Source organism: Gadus macrocephalus, chromosome 15 (genome assembly GCF_031168955.1).
Source record: "Gadus macrocephalus chromosome 15, ASM3116895v1".
NCBI classification, from domain to species: domain Eukaryota; kingdom Metazoa; phylum Chordata; class Actinopteri; order Gadiformes; family Gadidae; genus Gadus; species Gadus macrocephalus.
Window position 1 is genome coordinate 7,176,780 of NC_082396.1, and position 20,287 is coordinate 7,197,066.

At 50.3% G+C, this 20,287-nt stretch overlaps 2 protein-coding genes across 6 annotated transcripts in view; one reads left to right on the plus strand and one right to left on the minus strand.

The window, feature by feature from the left end:
• LOC132473637 (prolyl-tRNA synthetase associated domain-containing protein 1-like) overlaps positions 1-1,892 on the plus strand; it is a 3,884-nt gene extending 1,992 nt beyond the window's left edge. The window contains exons 2-4 of the mRNA XM_060073842.1: positions 410-577; positions 1,148-1,237; positions 1,329-1,892. Coding sequence (XP_059929825.1) covers positions 410-577; positions 1,148-1,237; positions 1,329-1,541 — 471 coding nt within the window. The 3' untranslated portion in view covers positions 1,542-1,892. The remainder of the gene's footprint in view (positions 1-409; positions 578-1,147; positions 1,238-1,328) is intronic.
• A 777-nt stretch (positions 1,893-2,669) lies between these two features.
• Positions 2,670-19,347, minus strand: LOC132472869 (reticulon-4-like). 5 transcript variants are annotated; one of them, XM_060072680.1, is made up of 9 exons: positions 18,514-19,347; positions 12,166-12,219; positions 9,156-11,222; positions 4,608-4,815; positions 4,371-4,509; positions 3,968-4,037; positions 3,830-3,876; positions 3,637-3,695; positions 2,670-3,512 (listed from the first exon to the last, which is right to left on the minus strand). In XM_060072680.1, exons 1-9 carry the CDS (start codon positions 19,067-19,069, stop codon positions 3,470-3,472), a joined length of 3,243 nt encoding a protein of 1,080 aa, XP_059928663.1. In that variant the 5' UTR covers positions 19,070-19,347; the 3' UTR covers positions 2,670-3,469. The 5 variants fall into 5 exon arrangements, with proteins under 5 accessions (XP_059928663.1, XP_059928665.1, XP_059928666.1 ...); XM_060072682.1 differs by lacking the exon at positions 9,156-11,222 and having other exon boundaries at positions 18,514-19,262; XM_060072683.1 differs by lacking the exons at positions 9,156-11,222; positions 12,166-12,219 and having other exon boundaries at positions 18,514-19,261.
• Between the last annotated feature and the right edge of the window lie 940 nt (positions 19,348-20,287).

A 20,287-nucleotide genomic window follows, 5' to 3' on the forward strand; every position in this document is an offset into this window, starting at 1 on the left:
GAGGGGTTGGGTTCTACTATAGGAGGAGGAGATGGGTTCTACTGTCGGAGGGGTTGGGTTCTACTATAGGAGGAGGAGGTGGGTTCTACTGTAGGAGGGGTTGGGTTCTACTATAGGAGGGGTTGGGTTCTACTATAGGAGGAGGAGGTGGGTTCTACTGGAGGAGGAGGAGGTGGGTTCTACTGGAGGAGGAGAAGGTGGGTTCTACTGGAGGAGGAGGTGGGTTCTACTGTAGGAGGGGTTGGGTTCTACTATAGGAGGAGGAGGTGGGTTCTACTGTAGGAGGGGTTGGGTTCTACTATAGGAGGAGGAGGTGGGTTCTACTGGAGGAGGAGAGGAGGTGGGTTCTACTGGAGGAGGAGAAGGTGGGTTCTACTGGAGGAGGAGGTGGGTTCTTCTTCATTAGCAGGACATATGTGTTGCCAAAGCATTTAAACCGACCCATCCTCAGGTGTTCACGGTGGAGGAGATGATGCCCCACCTACAGGAAGTGGGCGGAGCCGTGACCAAGAACCTCTTCCTTAAAGACAAGAAGAAGAAGACATTATGGCTCGTGACCGTTCGCCATGACCGGCAGGTCAGAGAACACTCTGTCCTGGTTCTATGGGACCTGCTTCTATGTGTATAGTGGTTCTATGTGTATGGTGGTTCTGTATGGATAGTGGTTCTGTGTCCTGGTTCTATTTGTCCTTGTTCTGTGTCCTGGTGCTATGTGTATGGTAGTTCTATGTGTCCTGGTTCTATGTTTTTTTTATTAACCTTTATATGACCAAGAAATTTTCCCATTGAGATTTAAAATCTCTTTTTCAAGGGAGTCCTAGCCAAGAAGGCAGCATAAATAACATTTCACGTTTAACATTTACAAAAACAAAATTCACATTTAAAATACAATACAAAACACAAGACAAATCACAATAAAGCATAATTTCCATTTGTCAGTAGGTCAGTGCTGAGTAACTGGATATGTACAGTTTGGGTATATAAGGAAGACAGACTAACTTTCTCATACAAATTGCTATGGTGCGTTGGGAAACGTAGGCAGAGACAAATCGTAATGCTGCATGGTACACAGAATCTAGCATTTTCAGAGCTGATGAATTTGCATGCATACATATATGATGGATCTATGTGTCCTGGTTCTCTGCAGGTGAATCTGGGTGACCTCTCAAAGCATCTCGGTCTGGGGAGTGGAAACCTGCGCCTGGCTGATGAGGCGGCCATGTTGGAAAAACTAAAGGTGAGCACACACACACAGCATTCTGGAACTCAGACAGAACCAAAGGTATAGAAAGGGTTCTAAAGGGAGTATTGTACCGCCGGTTCCCCAGGTGGGGCGGGGCTGTGCGTCGGCGCTGGCCCTGCTGTTCGATACGGACGGCGGCGTGAAGCTGCTTCTGGACGAGGACCTGGTCCAGGGGGGGCACCCGGCAGTCCACCTGCACCCCATGACCAACACTGCCACCCTGGGCATGGCGCCCGCAGACCTGCTACGCTTCCTCCAGCACACCGGACACCCACCAATCCTGCACGCCTTCCCTTAGACCAGGGGAACACTCGCTGGTTCTACTCAGACCAGAACGGTCGCTGGTTCCACTCACACCAGGAGAACGGTCGCTGGTTCCACTCACACCAGGAGAACGGTCGCTGGTTCCACTCACACCAATGGGTCCAACAATCCCATTATCATCACGACCTTGTTTGGATGCTGTTCTTCAGTAATGACAATGTCTACAGGATGCCTTGACCTGTAGAAAAGGTTTTATTAAACCTAGTCCTGAAGTCAGCCTGTCCACTCAGTGAGGGCCACGGGAACTACTGGAACCTTCTGTCAGAACTTCTGGTTTGAAGCAAAGAGGGCGGAAATAAAGTCAAAACCAAACCCTGTTCTAAAACATTCCGTGTTTCGTTAATAATATAATTAAGAATACAGATGGTCAATGAAGAGCAGGTAGGGGTTAGACAGTACAGAGACGTGTCTCTAAGAAGCAGGTAGGGGTTAGACAGTACAGACGTGTCTCCAAGAAGCAGTTAGACAGTACAGACGTGTCTCTAAGAAGCAGGTAGGGGTTAGACAGTACAGACGTCTCTAAGAAGCAGGTAGGGGTTAGACAGTACCGATGTGTCTCTTAGAAGCAGGTAGGGGTTAGACAGTACAGACGTCTCTAAGAAGCAGTTAGGGGTTAGACAGTACAGACGTGTCTCTAAGAAGCAGGTAGGGGTTAGACAGTACAGACGTCTCTAAGAAGCAGGTAGGGGTTAGACAGTACAGACGTCTCCAAGAAGCAGGTAGGGGTTAGACAGTACCGACGTGTCTCTTAGAAGCAGGTAGGGGTTAGACAGTACAGACGTCTCCAAGAAGCAGGTAGGGGTAAGACAGTACAGACAATTCAATGAACATACCAGACAAGGACATAGCCTATGAATCTGGAAGATTTTGTAGGTAGTGGCCATCCCCAAAATGCACCAGAATACAGGAAATCATATCAATTTCAAAATTTTGAGGATTCTCTCAGTTTTCGTTGAAGTGCACAGTCACGTGGCCCTCTGATGGTGATGAAAAATTGTGGCCCTCTTTATCATGAAAGTTGCCCATCCCTGGGTAAGACAGTACAAAGGGTCATTAAGTGCTGGTTGATGGTTGTGTCTAGAAGAAACCAGTCCACATGGGGTCATTTTCCAAGCTTTATTGTAATCGTTTACGTCTCACAATGCATTCCACAGACACGGCGCTACGGACACTAGTGAAGTATGAACATCATTCACAAATACTTGCATAACAAATAAGTTTTTGAGTTACGTTGCAGCGTTAAATATGGGCTCCACACTGTTCTAACTTTAATATGCTTGTAAACCAGTTCACCAAATGTTTGATACGCGATGGCTGCGATGACATATCCCAAGCTTGGGACTGAGAAGCGAATGAAGTGCTAATGTAGAAGTCCCGCCCACACACCCCTCCTTGCCCACCCACTGACAAATCAGACAGGGCCAGAGGTTGGAGGGGAGGAGCCAGGGTAGGGGACGCCTCAGCAAATGACGTCAAATCATCAACTTAAAAAAACAACCCCCCCCCCCCCCCCCCCCCACCCTCACAACACTGTAGACCCCTCCCCCCCACAATACTAGACACCCCACCTTCACAACAACATGAACACCCCCCCCCCACCACAATAAAACGGCTCTTTGCTCAACTTGGTGGAAAAAAACTAAAACATAGTCCAGCTGGCCGGATCTCCCAGGATGCACCAGGCCCGGGTCAGGGGTCGATGACGGGTGATTTGAATGTCTTATGAGCAAGGCATCAGATCAGTGTTGGTTTGATGAAGGATTCAAACTCCAGGTCAGCTCTCCAAAGAACACTAAACAATCCTGAACCCAGAACAAGTTGACAAATGAAAACCTCCGCCTCTCTTCCTCTTCTCCTCCTCCACCGCCTCTCCTCCACCACCTCTGCTTCTCCGTCCGTCCCCTACTCCGCCTTGCGTTTGGTGCCAGGAACCATCGCCTGGACCCTGGGAGGAGACCGGGTTAGAATGACCACCACCACCACACCTGACCCCACCCTCAACACCACCACCACCACCAATACCCCCCCCCCCCCCCCCCTCCAGCACCCCCGTGTCAGTGGCTTCTCACTTTCCAACGATGTCCGTGATGCGGCCGCTGACCATCGCTACGTAGTGGTCGATCTGCGCCTGGAGACAATAACAACAACAGAGCTCACAACCACAACCATGAAGAACAGTTCGGTAAAGGTTAAAGGTCATGAGTAACAGTGTGGTAAAGGTCAAGAGTAACAGCGTGGTAAAGGTCAAAGGTAAACCCTCACCTGGTGCTTCTCATAGATGATGGGGCAGCTGAACACGGCCACCAGACCTGGAAGAAGCAGTGTTGGAGTTGTATTACCCAGAATGCAGCAGCATGTACATTACCAGCCAGAATGCCGTAGGGTGTGGTTGAATCTTACCCAGAATGAGGAGCGTTAGTCCGTTGAAGAATGCACCAACGTAGGTCAGGATCCACATGAGAACAGCAAACTGAGGACCAAACAAACATAATGACTCTTCTATAGAGCTCTCTAGGCCACACACCCTGTGGCCAGGCCCCTCCCCTGCAGCCAGGCCCCTCCCCTGCAGCCAGGCCCCTCCCCTTAACAGAGTCCACCAGGCCCCGCCCCTTAATGGAGTCCCCCAGGCCCCGCCCCTTAATGGGGTCCCCCAGGCCCCGCCCCTTAATGGGGTCCCCCAGGCCCCGCCCCTTAATGGGGTCCCCCAGGCCCCGCCCCTTAATGGGGTCCCCCAGGCCCCGCCCCTTAATGGGGTCCCCCAGGCCCCGCCCCTTAATGGGGTCCCCCAGGCCCCGCCCCTCACCTTAATGGAGTCCACCAGGTCATCCACGAGGAAGAGCCGCCTCAGCTCCACCACGGCCCTGTTGATGCGGGAAAGCAGCATGTCGCTGTATCGGTGGGCCACGTCCTCAGAAAGCGCCACCTCCTGGTTCAGGTACAGCCTAGCACAGGAGACAACGTCATCACAACACCGTCACAATACTGTAGCGCACCTACTGGTTAGGTTGACCCCCATCCCCGGATTTGAGGTGAGCCTTACTTGAAGGGGTGTCCCTCATCAGACTTCTGGATGGCCTGCAGGATGCCCTTGTAGATCCTGAAGGCCACGGTGACGGAGAGCAGCGCCAGCCCAACGTAGGACGCCACGCTGACGATGCTGCAGGCCGTGAGGGACAGCAGCAGCAGCAGCGCCGCACCGAACACCACCCCCGTGGTCTTCACATCACGCCAGTACAGCAGCTCGGACACTGGGGAGGAGAGGAGGAGCATCAGGATAGCAGGCCTGCCTCAATGGGCCGTAGAGCTGCAGAGTATGGCTAGCATAGCTTAGCCTCACTAGGCAGTAGTGCTGCCGAGTGTAGCCAACATAGCTTAGCCTCGCTAGTCCGTAGCGCTGCAGAGTATAGCTAACATGGCATATTCTGGTTTGAAATCGACACGCAGGACCTCATCCAGTCCAGAACCACTGGAACCATCCTGATCAATACAGGATCAATAGTATCATCCCAGTGCAGATGAGAGAGGCAGTGGAGTCCAGAGCAGGGGGAGCCTGGTGGGGGGGGAGCAGGGGGGTCCTGGACAGCTGATCCAGGTCAGCAAGGCTCAGGTTTCCCAGGAGATTCCGGGCAGGTCAGTGGACTATATTAGACCTGACAAGGGCTCGGGTTCACCCGGAGAGGGGGGCTGCCGCTCCATCAGGGCCACACTCTGGTTCACACTCTGGGGCTACTTGCGGCCTGGTGCTAGAGGTGGCCTGGTGATCTGACAGTCATTCTCCGGTCTGTGGGATGGACAGTCCCTCAGGTCCAAGGGATGGACAGTACACCGACACTACAGTCTATAGAAAAGATTAATTTTTCCGCAGTCTTGGTGACAGCAATTGTGTCTGACACCTGGTCAGACACCAGCTCTGACAGCGGACCAACCACTCCTTAAACGGCACAGCGGGCATCAATGAGCCGATAAAGACTTTAAATCCGAAGTTACAATTTGCAGCAGTCCAGACCACGTGACCCCGGATTCGTTCAACACACGACATAAACACGTGACCACTGTTAGGAGATGCGTCAGACGGAATGACCGCGAACCGTTAAATAAACCGTTAGGGTATAACCGGCGGGTTGTTAACGGTGAGTACTTATTGTTAGTCGCTTTGGATAAAAGAGTCTGCTAAATGCTAAACTGTAAGATAGGTTGTAACGGGCCCGTTATACCGGGCGGGTTGTAACGGGCATAACGGGCCGCCCGGTGTAAAGAGAGGCGGGGCTCGTAATGATACATATGGTAGCATCACGAGCTAGCAGCTAAAGATAGACCGCCGGTCCGCCGCCCGGTTTAACCTCCACACCGTTCAATAACAAACGTCTGCTACACCGCCCGTCCGCTACACGGCCCGTCTACTATACCGCCCGTTCGCTACACACGGCGGTCTACGCACCGTTACAGCTCGGTCACTAAACACACATTACAGCCATCATATCAACACCAACCCCGTTTGACGTCCATCTTGAAGCTCCGCTAGCCTGCAGCAAAGCAGCTCTGCTAACGGCAGCTCAGACACAGAGAGGGAGGGAGGGTGGGAGGGAGAGGGAGGTTCTTCCTGTGCAGTACTGGATCTCTCCTGAACGGCTTCAGTTCAATAAAGAGCGAGTCAAGGCACAATCTTCAGTTCATCCGTACCGCAGACCAAAGAGTTCTTCCCCACAATGTTTAATAATAAAGCTACCGTAGTCCGTTGGAATCAATGCCCCCAGCAATATGCTTTAATCCCAGTTAAGTCACTGGTCCTTGCCTACTGTGAACGAACCCCCCACTGCCCTCAGGACAGCTGGAACCCTACAGGTATGTTCAGACTGCATCTTAGCCCAGAAAAAAAGAAAAAAAAAGTCTACCTGTGGTTTCTAAATATAGCACTTCAAGTGGTGTGTTGGGTTAGATGAGCGAATAGCCCAGCAAAGGGCTGAGAGAGGGCCGAGTGTCACAGGCCCCGGAGAAATAAGATCATGAATAAAGGAACCCTTCAGTTCTGCACAGATGGTTCCGGCTTTTGACCGTACATAGGGCTAATTTATTACAGTCATTTTGGGAAACATATTGTAATGTTTGTGGGTCAAGGGGGTGGACCCGTTGAGGAACACCAGTGTCTGTATGTGGACACTTCATATAGTTATCAAACCTGTGGATCTGAACTGCCACACCAATCACCTGAAAACTCCCCCCCTTTTAGCAAATCATTACCCCGCTACATGAGGTCAGCCCCTCATCACACGCTCAAAGGTCCTCAACACATTCTGGAATATTCTGCCATCTCGTCTTCAGTGGTACACTTCAACCCCATTCCACACCTTCCCCCACAACATTAACCCTCTCATGTCACCACCACATTAACCCTCTCATGTCACCATCACATTAACCCTCTCATGTCACCACCACATTAACCCTCTCATGTCGTTGCCGGTAGTCCGTAACAGCAGCGTGGGTCTCCGGTCCAGGTCCTCTGGCCAACAGAACACCCAAGCGGACCAGAGAGAAGAGGGCATTACCAACGGTCCTCCAGGTGGCGGTGGAGGACAGAGGCTCAGCAGGGCTCTCAAAGGGGTAATTCTCCATGATGGTCCTCTTCCAGCAGAGAGCGAAGGAGGCCTTTCTCCAGAGTAGCGGCTGCAGTAAGTGAAAGGCTTCCTGCTGCCTCAGACTCCCTCTGTGCCGAGTCACACCGGAGCCTTCCCCCCCACCTCCCTCTGGTCAGAGATCAGCATATAGCAGCTCACTAATCTGTAGGTCTGACGCAGCGATAACCACCCCTCCCTCCACCTTGCACCATCTAATCTATTGTTCCTGGATTGATTGAGGCTGTCTGCCACGGAGCTAACTGCTGCTTTGAGGTCAGACACAATTCTCTGAATCCAGAACCACAAGTAGAAGACTGAAGATGTCCAACAACATCACTCCAGGTTACCTGGAGACTAACTTACCCTGACTATTGACTCGCACCAGCCATCAGCATAAACACGACAACCCCTCAAACAGATCAACATACATCATAAACGCTGACCCCTCCAATAAACCAACCTGCATCATAAACACCACAGCTACTCTGTGATGCCACCGCCTGGTAAGCAGTAGCAGTGCACCAAGCCGACAGTACCGGAGACGATCCACCAGAGGGCGATCCCCACACGCTGCCCTGGGCTCTCACACTTTCTTCAGACAACTAAAGGAGAAGTGCTCTAAGGCCCGGTTGGCTCCAGAGAGAAGCGCTAACGATATACAGAACCAGGTCAATATTTTGCATTTAACACATTTCTCCCCTCCAAAAGTCCCCTGATGAACTGGACGGCAGCACTGAGTCATGAAGACTTATGGTGGCATGGACAGCAGTGCCATCATGAATATTCATGAGGAAATTACAAAAATCTCCTCCCAACAATCGAAATGGTTCAAAAGTGAATCAATACAATGCAATCAGAAAGTGTCTCATCCACTGTAGGAAAATTGAATCGATGGCAAAAAAAATAAAAAGACATGCCCGAGCCACTGCACCCCTGGACTCGCCTTAACCACTCATCACCAGCTCAGCATCTCCTACAGAACCCAACCCACTAAACACAGGCCATCCTAGAGCAAAGTCCCATTCGCTTACATTATGTAATCATACAGCAGTCCACCCCTCTAGACCAGTCCACCCCTCTAGAGAAGCCTGTACCAGTCCACCACTGGACCAGCATGTACCAGACCAGCCTGTACCAGGCTAACACTAGACCAGCCTGTACCAGACCACTACTAGACCAGCCTGTACCAGGCTAACACTAGACCAGCCTGTACCAGACCACTACTAGACCAGCCTGTACCAGGCTAACACTAGACCAGCCTGTACCAGGCCACCCCTCTAGACCAGTCCTGCTGTTACTGGAGAAGTGTGAATGAATCATCAGCCAGGTCTCTCAGAGGAGGCCTGACCTTTGTCCCAGTAATGATCTATACATCCCCTCTTTACAGACAGATGTGGTCCCTGATAGCCCAGGGGGAGGGTGGGGGCTGTGCAGCAGGGTGGGGTCGTAGGTGCTAGGTTTCAGACACTATTTAGAGAACAGGAAGTTAACACCACTCAGAGATCCATGGACCTCTGGGTGGTGAACTCCATTACCCATCATCCCTGCGGTTGTTCCGCCACAACATCTCGTTAAATAGAGTCTCAGTAGAAGTAAGACGAGGACTTTAACATCGTGATGTCCCATTACATACCGTTCAAACAGAGCATCTGTTCCAGTGCATTACCCTCTGGAGGGGAAGAGGTTATGGATGCACACAAATACCAAGCTCAAAATTAAATGCAATGGTGTAATCAATTGTGAGTGAGTCAGATAGGCAACATGATGCAATGGTTAAATCAAAGTTGATGCGATGGTTAAAGCAAAGTTGATGCGATGAAGGGGTGAATGTGAGAACTCAGGAGAACGTGAAGGAGGTGGACCGGGGGGGGAGTGGGGGGGTGTCGTACCGGAGGAGAGGAGGAACAGAGGAGAACTTAAAGGTGACGAGGTGATGAGGATGAGGACCATGGAGGACTGGGTAGGCTTGTGTTTACCTGTTTCCATCTTCAGGCTGGGCATCTGAAACAGTCTAATGGCCCCTGTCATCTTCTCAGCCACGCCCTCTGTGGGCTTGCTGGGGAGGGCCTGGGGGCTAGTAGCTGGGCTTGGAGGCTTGTCCAGAGCCACCTTCTCCGGCTCTGCCTTGTTCTTCTGTGCTAATGAGGTCTCCTGGGTGAGGAGAAGATAGGAGCCCTCGCTGGGAACCTCCTTCTCCTCTATTGGTGTAGGTAATTTTGCACAAGTGATTTCCTTCTTCTCAAAGCTAAGCTCATCATCCAGAGGGATCTCTGGAACCTTGGAGGAGGCAAACTTTGAATTATCGAACGCTTCCAGGAACTCATCCATGACACCCCGCGCTGGCCTCTCGATGAACTCAAACTCCTCAGAGGAGACCTCGTGCTCCGAGACCTCGTCTGCCAGCTCCACCTCCTTCTCAGACTCCACCTGGAAGCTGGCCGGGTTCTTCGCCATGGCCTCCAGAACCGGAGACAGCGAGTCTGCCGTTGGGGACTCAGAGTCCGAATCCTCAGCCAGGGTTTTCTTGCTTTCAAAATTCAGTGGTTGGATTTTCTCAGGCATTTTGGGAGAATCGATACTTGAAAACCAATCCTTCTGCTCAATTTGGACTGGCTCCTCCTCTCGGGCCCGGGCGGGAGATACTTCCTGCACCTCCTTGACGAGGTCAAAGGCCCCGGAAAATTGGTCTTCTCCTGCTTTGGGTTTGCCAGCTAACTTGGCCTCCGTCGCCTCCGCCATCTCCTTCAGCAGGCACACTTTGGAATCCAACGTGAAGGGGTTAATGGCCGACAAGTTAATGGGAGGGTTGGGAGACTCCATCATCCGACGCTCCAGGACCGGACTCTGCTCTGGACTTCCTTCTGAAGAACCAGAGTCTGGTTTGTCCGGGTTCAGAGGGGAAGACTTCAGGAGGTCTGGTAGGGACTGGGGAAGAGGAGAGTCTTCTTCCTCATCATCATCATCGTATTCTTTCAGAGCAGACGAGTACTGACTCATCAGCTGAACAGAGGCCTCCGCAGCAGTTTTGCTCGACTCGTAGGGTTTGCCCTCATCAAAGGCCGCCGGCAGGCTTCCTAGGGGGTCTCCGGCCTGCCTGTACTGGACCAGGTCTGGGGTAGGACTCTCAGACACCTTAGTGGCCCTGCAGCCAGACAGATCCTCCTCAAAATGGGAGTAGGGCGCGTCCGCCAGCGGGGAGAAGCCGTCAAACGGGTTATTCTTCTTCTCGCACATCAAATCATCCTCTTCGTCAGACTCGTTGCTATGGAGATCTACCTGATATCGGGATGAGCCGATGGGGGCTGTATCCATGGTGACCCTGTACTTGTCTTCCGAGGCTGGGAGCTGGGTCTCCCAGGAGGAGGGGGACTCTGGGACCATCCTCTGGGGCTGGGTGGGAGAGGGGGAGTCTGGGACCATCTTCTGGGCCTGGGTGGGAGAGGGGGAGTCTTGGAACATCCTCTGGGCCTGGGTGGGAGAGGGGGAGTCTGGGAACATCCTCTGGGCCTGGGTGGGAGAGGGGGAGTCTGGGACCATCCTCTGGGCCTGGGTAGGAGAGGGGGAGTCTGGGAACATCCTCTGGGCCTGGGTAGGAGAGGGGGAGTCTGGGAACATCCTCTGGGCCTGGGTGGGAGAGGGGGAGTCTGGGAACATCCTATGGGCCTGGGTGGGAGAGGGGGAGTCTGGGACCATCCTCTGGGGCTGGGTGGGAGAGGGGCCGGAGGAGCCAAAGGGCTTTTCTTCAGGTGAGAACGAGACCCCGCTGTCTTCACACAAGTTGGGCTGGAGTTCCGGGTCCTTCCCTAAGCTCAGGTAAGGCCCGGCTAGGGGGTCCAGCAGATCCACTGGGTTCTTTGCGTCATCCAGTCCGCCCCAAGGAGCGCCCTGGGGGGCGGCGGACGAGGAGCCCAGCGGAGCAGCAGCCCAGGAGGAGGGGGGCTGGTTAGGACTCTCTGTCAGAGAGAGCTCCTCCAGGGAGTCGGGAGAGTGCAGAGGAGAAAGGGGAGAGATGGGAGCAGGGGACTCACCCTTCTGTCCCAGTGCTTCAGCAGGAAAGGAGAATGCAGAACGGATCAAATACACACTCAAGACACCCGACCACAAACCAGTCCACAATCACATGCTGGTAGAATGTACAATCCCTCCATCTGACCCCCACGTAAAGGAGGCAGTTCTAGATGTATTTTACAGGCTGCCCTACAGCTGGCTGGAGTGTAGAGGTAAAGGAGACTTGTGTTCTAGATGTATTCTACAGGCGACCCTACAAGCTGGCTGGGTTTTAGAGGTAAAGGATAATTGTGTACTAGATGTATTCTACCCTACAAGCTAAGCTGGCGGGGTTCTAGAGGTAAAGGAGAATTGTGTTCTAGATGCATTCTACCCTACAAGCTAAGCTGGCTGGGTTCTAGAGGTCAAGGATACCCGTGTCCTAGATGTATTCTAGAGGCGACCCTACAAGCTGGCTGGATTCTAGAGGTAAAGGACACTTGTGTTCTAGATGTATTCTACAGGCTAGCATACAAGCTGGCTGGCTTCTAGAGATAAGAACACTTGTGTTCTACGTTGGTTAGTTGCTGTCATGGCTGGCCGGGGGGAGCAGACAAACAAGGAGGATCAGTACTCCAGGTATGGTGCATCAAGACATGCAGGAACCTCTCCTTAGGGGTCTTAACGATCACAACATGAAGTTCAACTGCACATAAACAACAAAAATACAATCAAATGAGGGGATCAAGTTGGGAGGAATCAAATTATTAACCCAAAACATGTGGTGCTGGGAAATAAAACAATGGGAGGGGGGGGGGAATACAAATAAAACCTCAATATTGCCCCTTGAGAGGATTTGTCCAAATCACTCAAAGACCAATGCAAGGCAGAGACGTAGGAAACATTGAGCTCAACATGCTAAAACGTTAGCTCAAGGCAGTCCTGACATGCAGTGACGGGTAAGGAGGAGGAGGAAACAGACGAGAGGAGAGGACTTGCCTGTAGGGAAATGCATCAGAGAAGTGGGCAGAGAAATGGGAAGAGAAGGTTCATCTGTGGAGAGAAAGGGAGGTGTGAGTAAAGCAGAGAAAGATAGAGGCGCCCAGAGGGAACCCCGTTAGAACATGTACACAGATCTCCTGGTCTGGACCCCAAATGGGTCAAACCAGATTGTGGATGTGCAGAACATTCCCGAAAACCCTGGGATGGATGAGTCGTGTGGTTGGGTCCCAAAGAACACTTCTGGGTCCTGACTACAGAGATATGGAGACCAGGGCAAGTCAGAACCATGGGACCTATTAAAGAAAGGACAGCGGACTAAAACATGGCCGCCCATTCATTCCTATGAAAACTGCTCAATGGCGCAGGGCAACATCAAGGAGAGATTTGCTTCCGCATCATGGGAGCCTAGCCACGCCATAGTTCATGACATACCGGATGGAGAAAGATTCTCGTTTTCTAGCCTATTTTATAATGGGTCAGTTTCTAGCATTGTTAGCATTGTAGCATCATAAGCGAGAGGTCTGAACGAGGGCAGTCGCATTGTTTACCGACCATGGAAGTATAAGTTAACTTCATAAACATAAAAGATTGCTCCATGTAACACAACACCAACAACATAGTAAATGTAGGCCTAGAAAAAAAATACAGTTCAATGTTATTGCTTAAGAAACAGATTCCTTCCAACGAACTATTGACGAAAAATGCAATCAATAATTGATATACAAATAAATGATTACATATCGACCAGCAACAAAGTTGTAGTAGCCTACCCCAGGGCTCCAGAGTGCGCCTAATTTGGGCGCACATGCGCCTAGAATTCGGGGTAGTGCGACTGAAAATGTATCTGGTATAATTATTATTATTTTTTTACAGAGCAGTCTATTCATAATATTGCAATAACCACGGAAAAGGCAGTGAATGAAGTATTGATTAGACAGCGATTTATTAGATACCTAATAAACTGTTGGAACACGCAAGACCGGTAACAATAGCAACGCCGGTAAACAAACCCGCGAAGCCCAATCCAGGGGCCTGTACTACGAAGCTCGATTAGAGGGTTAGCGAGGTATGTTGAGCTGAAAGCCTGGGTTAGCTGTACCATGAAAGTCGATCTCTTTAAGCGTCGCTGTATCACCATTGGTGACTTACGCTCGCAACCAAACCTGGTCGGGAGCAGCTTTTCAGCGAGTCTACCCGGAGATTGACTACTTATATCGGCGTGCGCAGCTTCCTAGCCACCTCCTCCGATAATGGAGTCACCATTTGTGGGTGTTCCCATGGACCACGGCGCACTTATCGTACAGGCGTCTCTCCGGAGACAGAGGTCGTCAATATCGACGGTGCAACCGGTGCAGTTGCCGCCCCCCCCCCCCCCGTCAACAACTCAGCGCAAGGCAGGCACGGTCCAACGCCCCCCCCCTCAACAACTCAGCGCAAGGCAGGCACGGTTCAACGCCCCTTCCCCCCCCCGTCAACAACTCAAAACTTGGGTGCACCATAAATACGTGCTGGTGCACCCAAATTAAAACTTTAGGCGCACCAGTGCACCCAAGGAAAAAGTTAGTCTGGAGCCCTGTACCCACATAAATAATTGCAATACACCAGCATTGTTAACTATCATACATAGCTAAACAAGCAAATTACAAATGTAATACCAACGCAACTGAAATGTTTATTAGACTATTAACAATATTATAAAAATGAAACCGTAAAGCACCCATTCTTTGTCTTTGGATCTTTTGAATAAATGGATCAATAAATGGTGAATCGCAATGATCGCAAGCAGAGGAACGTGAGAGTTATTGAGCAGCAGCTGTAGCAGTCTAAAAAAAGTCACCACAGTGCCTAAAAACCATCAACGTTATTTGTGTTAAGTGAAAGGAAAAACCTAGGACACGAGAAGTTAACAGATCCGTGCACTAGGCCATCTTGTATGCCGGGCCGAAACAACATTTGTTTCACTACGACTACCATCAGCTGCCCACCCCTCCTTCTCCTCCAGCAAAAAAAAAAAAAAAGAGAACTTACATTTTTTTGGAACATGGTATAAAGATAATTATGAGCCTTCGATTGATATCCAGAAATTTTTTGCGGAGACACATTCCTGTTCCCCACTTGTATTGGAGTGAACGGAGATATTTACTTCGGGGCCCCTTGAATCGAGGGACCCGTCCACAGCCCGCCTAAACACCTGCAATACCAGACTTGGCCACTGAGCACTGGTGGATCGCCTTCTTCGCCTATCGCCTACTTCGCCTATCGAGCCTGTCTTACATAATAGCCTAGCTACCCTGGCCAAACCAACTAACCTTTCCAACTATTCTAACCTACTAGCCTATTAGTTAAGCCTGGCTAGGGGTACAACGGATCACAAAACTCATGGTTCGGATCGTGTCACGGTTGAGCAAAGACAACAAGACAAATGTGACTTTAAATAAAATCTTCAAATGTGTGATAACAAAATAAAGTGAAAAATGTGGTAATAATCCTGCTTCCTTTAAGCATGGTCAATATTTAAAAAAAAATGCAATCTGAGGCATTATTCCTTCTTTTTCACATGATGGTAAATAATCCCTAACCCTGGATTTACAATTCAGGATGCCTGCATTGCCTGAGGAGATGCAGGCAATGCAGACATCCTCATCTTCTTTTATTTCCATCAAGTACGGTGGCGAAATACAGCTAAATATCGCGTTTTATTTGGCATTTGGTAAATCTATTGATTTCGGTTGGAAGACTCATTGCAAGGGGGGTTGGTTGTAGTCTTTTCGCTCGGTTCTAGCCCTACTGTTGATACGGAAAACCGAGGGAAAAAGACTACAACCAAACAAAAACATGTCCGGTTCCCGTTTCAATGGGATTTACGGAACGCCAAATAAAACACAATAGAAACTGTATTTCGCTACGATACTTGATGATGTTAATACCGGAATGGTCCTTTAAACATTCGCCGATCACGTGAACGCCCAACTTGACCCGTACGGATCACGGGTAACCCGTGAACCGTTGCACCACAACTGGCTACCCTCGCCTAGCCTACTAGTCAAACAAACAAGACAAACAAACTAGCCTTGCCAATCAGGATTCTCCTACTGGTTAAGGCCAAAAAAAATATTTGGTTCCTGTTGGTTGTCAGTTGAGGTCAGTTGAGGTCATGGGTAGGTAGGGAAAATTCGCTCATCCTTGTACAGAATGAAGAGGTGCTGTACCAAAACTTGATTATAGTTCGCATAAAAAAAAAAAAAGAAGTTATATAAAAGTTCATAAAATAATTTGGGTCGCACATAAATTGACAGGGTCGGTCGGAAACTGTAACCAAACAATTTTTTTTTTTTAGGCCTAACCAAAGCAGATAGTACATTGTAACAGAGCCAGCCGATCAGCTACCAACTAAACAGCAGTGGTTTTAACTTATACAATGGACAAGACCACAGTGTAAAGTAAAAAAAAAGAGGAAAAAATAAGCTTGTTCCACATTACAAAAGGGTTAGCAAAAACATTGAGAATTTATACAAACTAAATATTTTAAAGTGAAGATAAAATTAAAAAAAAGTAAAAAGCCTATAAATTCTGCGTTTAAAGCACTAGTACTAGGTTGTAAACCTCGTTAACAATGACCTGCTATTTGATATGAAAACAGAAGCAGGTTTGTTTAGTGTTCAGGTTCATACACCAGAGCCCCAATCCTTTAAAAATGGCACAAAGAGGGAGACGGCAATGGTTGGTCAGCCTGCTGCCTACAGAACTACGGTCAGAGCGGACCCAATTTGTTTTGTAACCATTATCATTAAAGACCAATGTCATCCCATTGGTTGGAGCCACTGTGCTCACTAGGGAAAAGTCTCCCCAGGAGAGGGTGTGTGGTGCAGGGCAGAGCTAGGCTGGACTCTGGAAACTGGGCTCAATAAGGATCAGGGTGAAAGAAAGTCAAGTTATAGCTCTTGCAACGCAATGGGAAACCCATGTTCACCTCTGAGCCGCTGGCGTCACCTGAAACTAGTTTCTAAAAGAGATTCTTTAAACAGCCTCACACAGTATTTAAAGACCCACTGGGTATTTGGGGAACTTGATGTATGGCATATTTAAAGCCAGCCCAGAGAAGAGCTCTCATTGGCTCATTTAGCCTTCATATTAGCTTAAACTGAACACGTATCCAGTCAAACACTGGTGGACGCTTTATCATATTGACATAAAACATCTTGAAACACGCATTTTATGATGAAGCTAATCTGCAAGCTTTTCGTAAGATTCAACTGGAACAAGTGGTTCACTCAACTCACACCTTCAACCAAGACATCATTTGAACACTAATGCCTTGAGTGTTCCTTCACTCCTAGGTTAGCCTGAACCAACAGGTTAGCCTGACATAATATTCATGGTTAGCCTGAACCAAGAGGTTAGCCTGAGCTAGCAATCATGAGTGAGACATCGCTATAAGTAGCCCAGTGAAGCTATGGAAACGATGGGGCTACTGGGCCACCTGCTACCAGCTCCTAAAGAACTGAATGTCCACTGGAAGACCCCAGTACATGCTGGGAGCCAGGAGACCTTTTACACTCAGTTTACAGATTTAGTAGACACAAAAGAAATGGATTGTTCCAACGCTTGTTCTCCTTCGTGAACATTCCCCAAGTTGCTGTTTTGGAATACTAAAAAGGACACGTTATCCTAAAAGCTGCCATGGAAACCTTTTTGGACATTAAACTAGCATTATCAGAAGGGTTAGGGACCTCCTGCTGTCAGTCTAATGGTCGCGGACTCCAGACCGCCGAACCTCCACAGAGCAACACTAGTCTATTGCTAGGCTGCCGCTGGTAGGCTTGTTAGCCTTAAGGCTGGTGCTAGGCTAAGGCTGGTGCTAGGCTAAAGCTGGAAGGATTGTTAGCCATTAGGTTAGTGCTACGCTACAGCTGGGAGGATGGTTAGCCATAAGGGCTAGTACTAGGATAAAGCTGGGAGGATGGTTAGCACTTAAGCTAGTGCTAGGCTACCGCTGGGAGGAAGGTTAAAAATTAGACTAGTGCTGTAAGGAGATAGTTGCTACGTGTTGTGACGACTAGCATTTTTTTTTTATTCTGCTTGTGATAAAGATGTCTGAAGGTGATGGCTGTGATGCACTTGCTCCTCTATACTGGGCTGGGCATCTCACAGAAACAAGACCATGCCAACTCACTGGGGCTGTCCAACCCCCCACTGACCAGCAGTCCCTGGGGTCCCCAGAAACCACATGTAGTGCTATGGGACCATGTAGTAGACCAGTGCTAAGGGACCATGCAGTATGCTAGCAGTAGTAAAGCTCGTGTTGATGGAACCTGTAGGCTAGGAGCAGGCAGTGGGTCTTTGTATGAAGAGGCGGCCCCGCCCTTCAGGCAAGGGTTACCTAGATACAACTGAAGGGCTAGAGGCAGCCCAGTCCAATGGGTTAACTAGAAACAACAGAAGAGCTAGATACAGCCCAGTCTAACGGGTTAAATAGAGACAGCCTAGTCGAACGGGGTAAATAGGGACAGCCTAGTCGTACGGGTTAACTAGAGATGCGGAGGAGAGGGAGCGGCGTTGAGAACAAAGGGTGGGAGAGGCAGTGAGCAGGTCTTTTTTTATAGCCTACACTAGGAGGTCTCCTATCCATGGAGACACGGCCCTTTGTTGTGATTAATCCAAGCACGTATGCTGCATGCCATGCTAGTTTGGCAAACGCCGCGGTGGGCTAACGGCACCCATGCTAGCGGCGCGGTGTTTCTGTGTGCGCCCCCCCCCCCCCCCAAACACACACAGTACGAGTGGGTCCGCTAGCGCGGTGGACTAGCGACGCGGCAGCAAACACCGCGTCGACCTCGGTTGACAGCCGTCATTTTGAGAGCAGTCATGCACCCATTAAACGGCAAACATTCGCTTTACTTTTACAGAACATCAAACAGGCATCGCTGCTTCTCAGTTGACGACAGACGTCATGCGGCGCAGTGTGCCGCCTCATGGGGCTGACGGGAGGACAAGGAGGAGAGCAGGCAGGCCGCGGGGCTCCGGGTGATGGAATATGACATTATCTGGTCTGGGTCATCAAACCAGAACATAACATACATTACGACGTTTCCCCGCGAAACGAACCGTTCATACCGCAGTACCTTCCGAGGGGAGCGGTGAGCAGAGCGGTGGAGGAGCAGAGCGCCTACAGAGCGCTATGCTACAGAGCGCTACGCTAGCAGTTTCAACGGAAAAAACAAACTGTTAAAATATCAAACATGCAGATAGAACCGGTCAGAGGACTAGACCCTGGTCTGAGGACCGGACCTTGGTCTGGGGACCGGACCTGGCGCTCAGACCCGCTCGTCAGGTGGAAATGCTTACATGATGCCGGAGCGACGGAAGGTTCCTCTTCTCTGGTCGGAGGCGCGGCGGCTGCTGCTGGGGGGGCGGCCGGGCTGGGGAGGCTGGGCTCCGGAGTGGGGGGGCTGGGCTCCGGGGTGGGGGGGCTGGGTTCCGGGGTGGGGAGGCTGGGTTCCGGGGTGGGGGGGCTGGTTATCTCTGGTTCGACAACCAGCTCTTCTGACGACAGAACCACACCGTCAGATACCGGGGTCGACTCTTCGGTCTCGGCCGCGGGCTCAGGCTCACTTATTACCGGCATGGACACGTCTACGGGCTCGGATACAGTAACCGGTTCTGGTTCTGGTTCCGGCTGAGAGGAGAACAGTTCAGGGTCTTCATTGAGCGCACTTTCCTCTGCTATGTGTCTCTCGATGGCGTCCTGAGCTCCCCCTACCAGGTCCACGATGTCGTCCACGTTGAAGTGCTCTATGGCCGCGGCCTCGTTCACGTCGTCCGCTCCGTTGAGGTCCGCTCCGTGGATCCGTTCCTCTCCAAAGGAAGTGGTGGAAGTTACTTGCTCCTCGCTGTCTGCCATGTTCAAACCCCTTTTTACGAGAGTCAAAGTTTCCCGGTGAGTGCCCACTTGTTCGGCCGGTGTCGGAGTTGGATGAACGGTAGAGGCTCAGGAGCCTTCCTTGGAGACCGAAGTTAGACAAGTGCGCAACACGACCACGGAACCGAGTTGGCGCTGGCTGCTCTGACACCAGACACCCAGCAGGAGGCTGAAAAAGAAACGTGGAACCGGAAAGGCCAACCAGCTCCAGGGGTTGCCTGAGCGATGCCACCTGTGACCAATGACTGGGCGTCAATGTCCATTGGACTCGCCCCTTCGAGGAGCAGAAAGTTGGAGGAGCAGAAAGTTGAGAACGCCCCGCTCCTGTGACATAACCTCGGACTGTACATGGTGTCCTAACATATCCCAGAGCTTCAGTTCCCCTTTGTCTCTAAACCAATGAAAAGGGTTTATTTTTGATTCCCTGAAACATAGCAGTGTGACCCTGTGGGGCGTCTGAACCGCGGGGCCCGAACCCTCACCCCATTGGTTCCCCACTGTGTTCTCTCTCTCTCACACACACACACACACACACACACACACACACACACACACACACACACACACACACACACACACACACACACACACACACACACACACACACACACTGCAGAGCTTGCTGTCTTTAAGATTTCCTTTATACGAGAAAAAACACAAAATAGGAACTGTATTTAAGAAACAAATGACGTAAAACGAATTAAAGTGACTGGGCGTGTAAAAAATACACTATCAATCAAGTAATGCATAAAATACGATATTAATTAAACCAGTGCATTCGCAAAACCCGAAAATATAGAAACAAAAATATTGAAACAAAAGTACTAGTAAAGAGGTTTAAAAATAGTAAAAGTAAAAGAAAGTTGTCGTTTTTTTCCTCTGTGGCATATGCGAGGACGCCCCCATTGGCCGGTAGCGCCCAGGCCCCGCCCACAGCCTATCTGTCACACTGCCCACCCCGCCGCCTCAGTAGAGCGGCTCCCGCGGGAGCAGGAGACCAGATTAATTAAAAGTGGTACATTAAACTCTCAATGCAAGTGATTAAAGTTCACGCCCGCGGTGCGTTAACTTTAATGTGATGAAGGTCTGCCATTTATACTTCGTGTGTGTACACAATAAATCAATACATTATTTATTGTATGATCCAATCAGATCGCTGGATTCAGGCCCCCCGTTGGGGGGACCTAAATCCAGCGATCT

Excerpts from the sequence above, each read along its gene's own strand:
- LOC132472869 (XM_060072680.1), bottom strand. The coding sequence starts at position 19,069 with ATGGCAGACAGCGAGGAGCAAGTAACTTCCACCACTTCCTTTGGAGAG. Across the intron at positions 3,696-3,829 it reads TCATCTATGAGAAGCACCAG|GCGCAGATCGACCACTACGT; the intron begins GTGAGGGTTTAC and ends TATTGTCTCCAG. Across the intron at positions 3,513-3,636 it reads ATCACGGACATCGTTGGAAA|GGTCCAGGCGATGGTTCCTG; the intron begins GTGAGAAGCCAC and ends GTCTCCTCCCAG.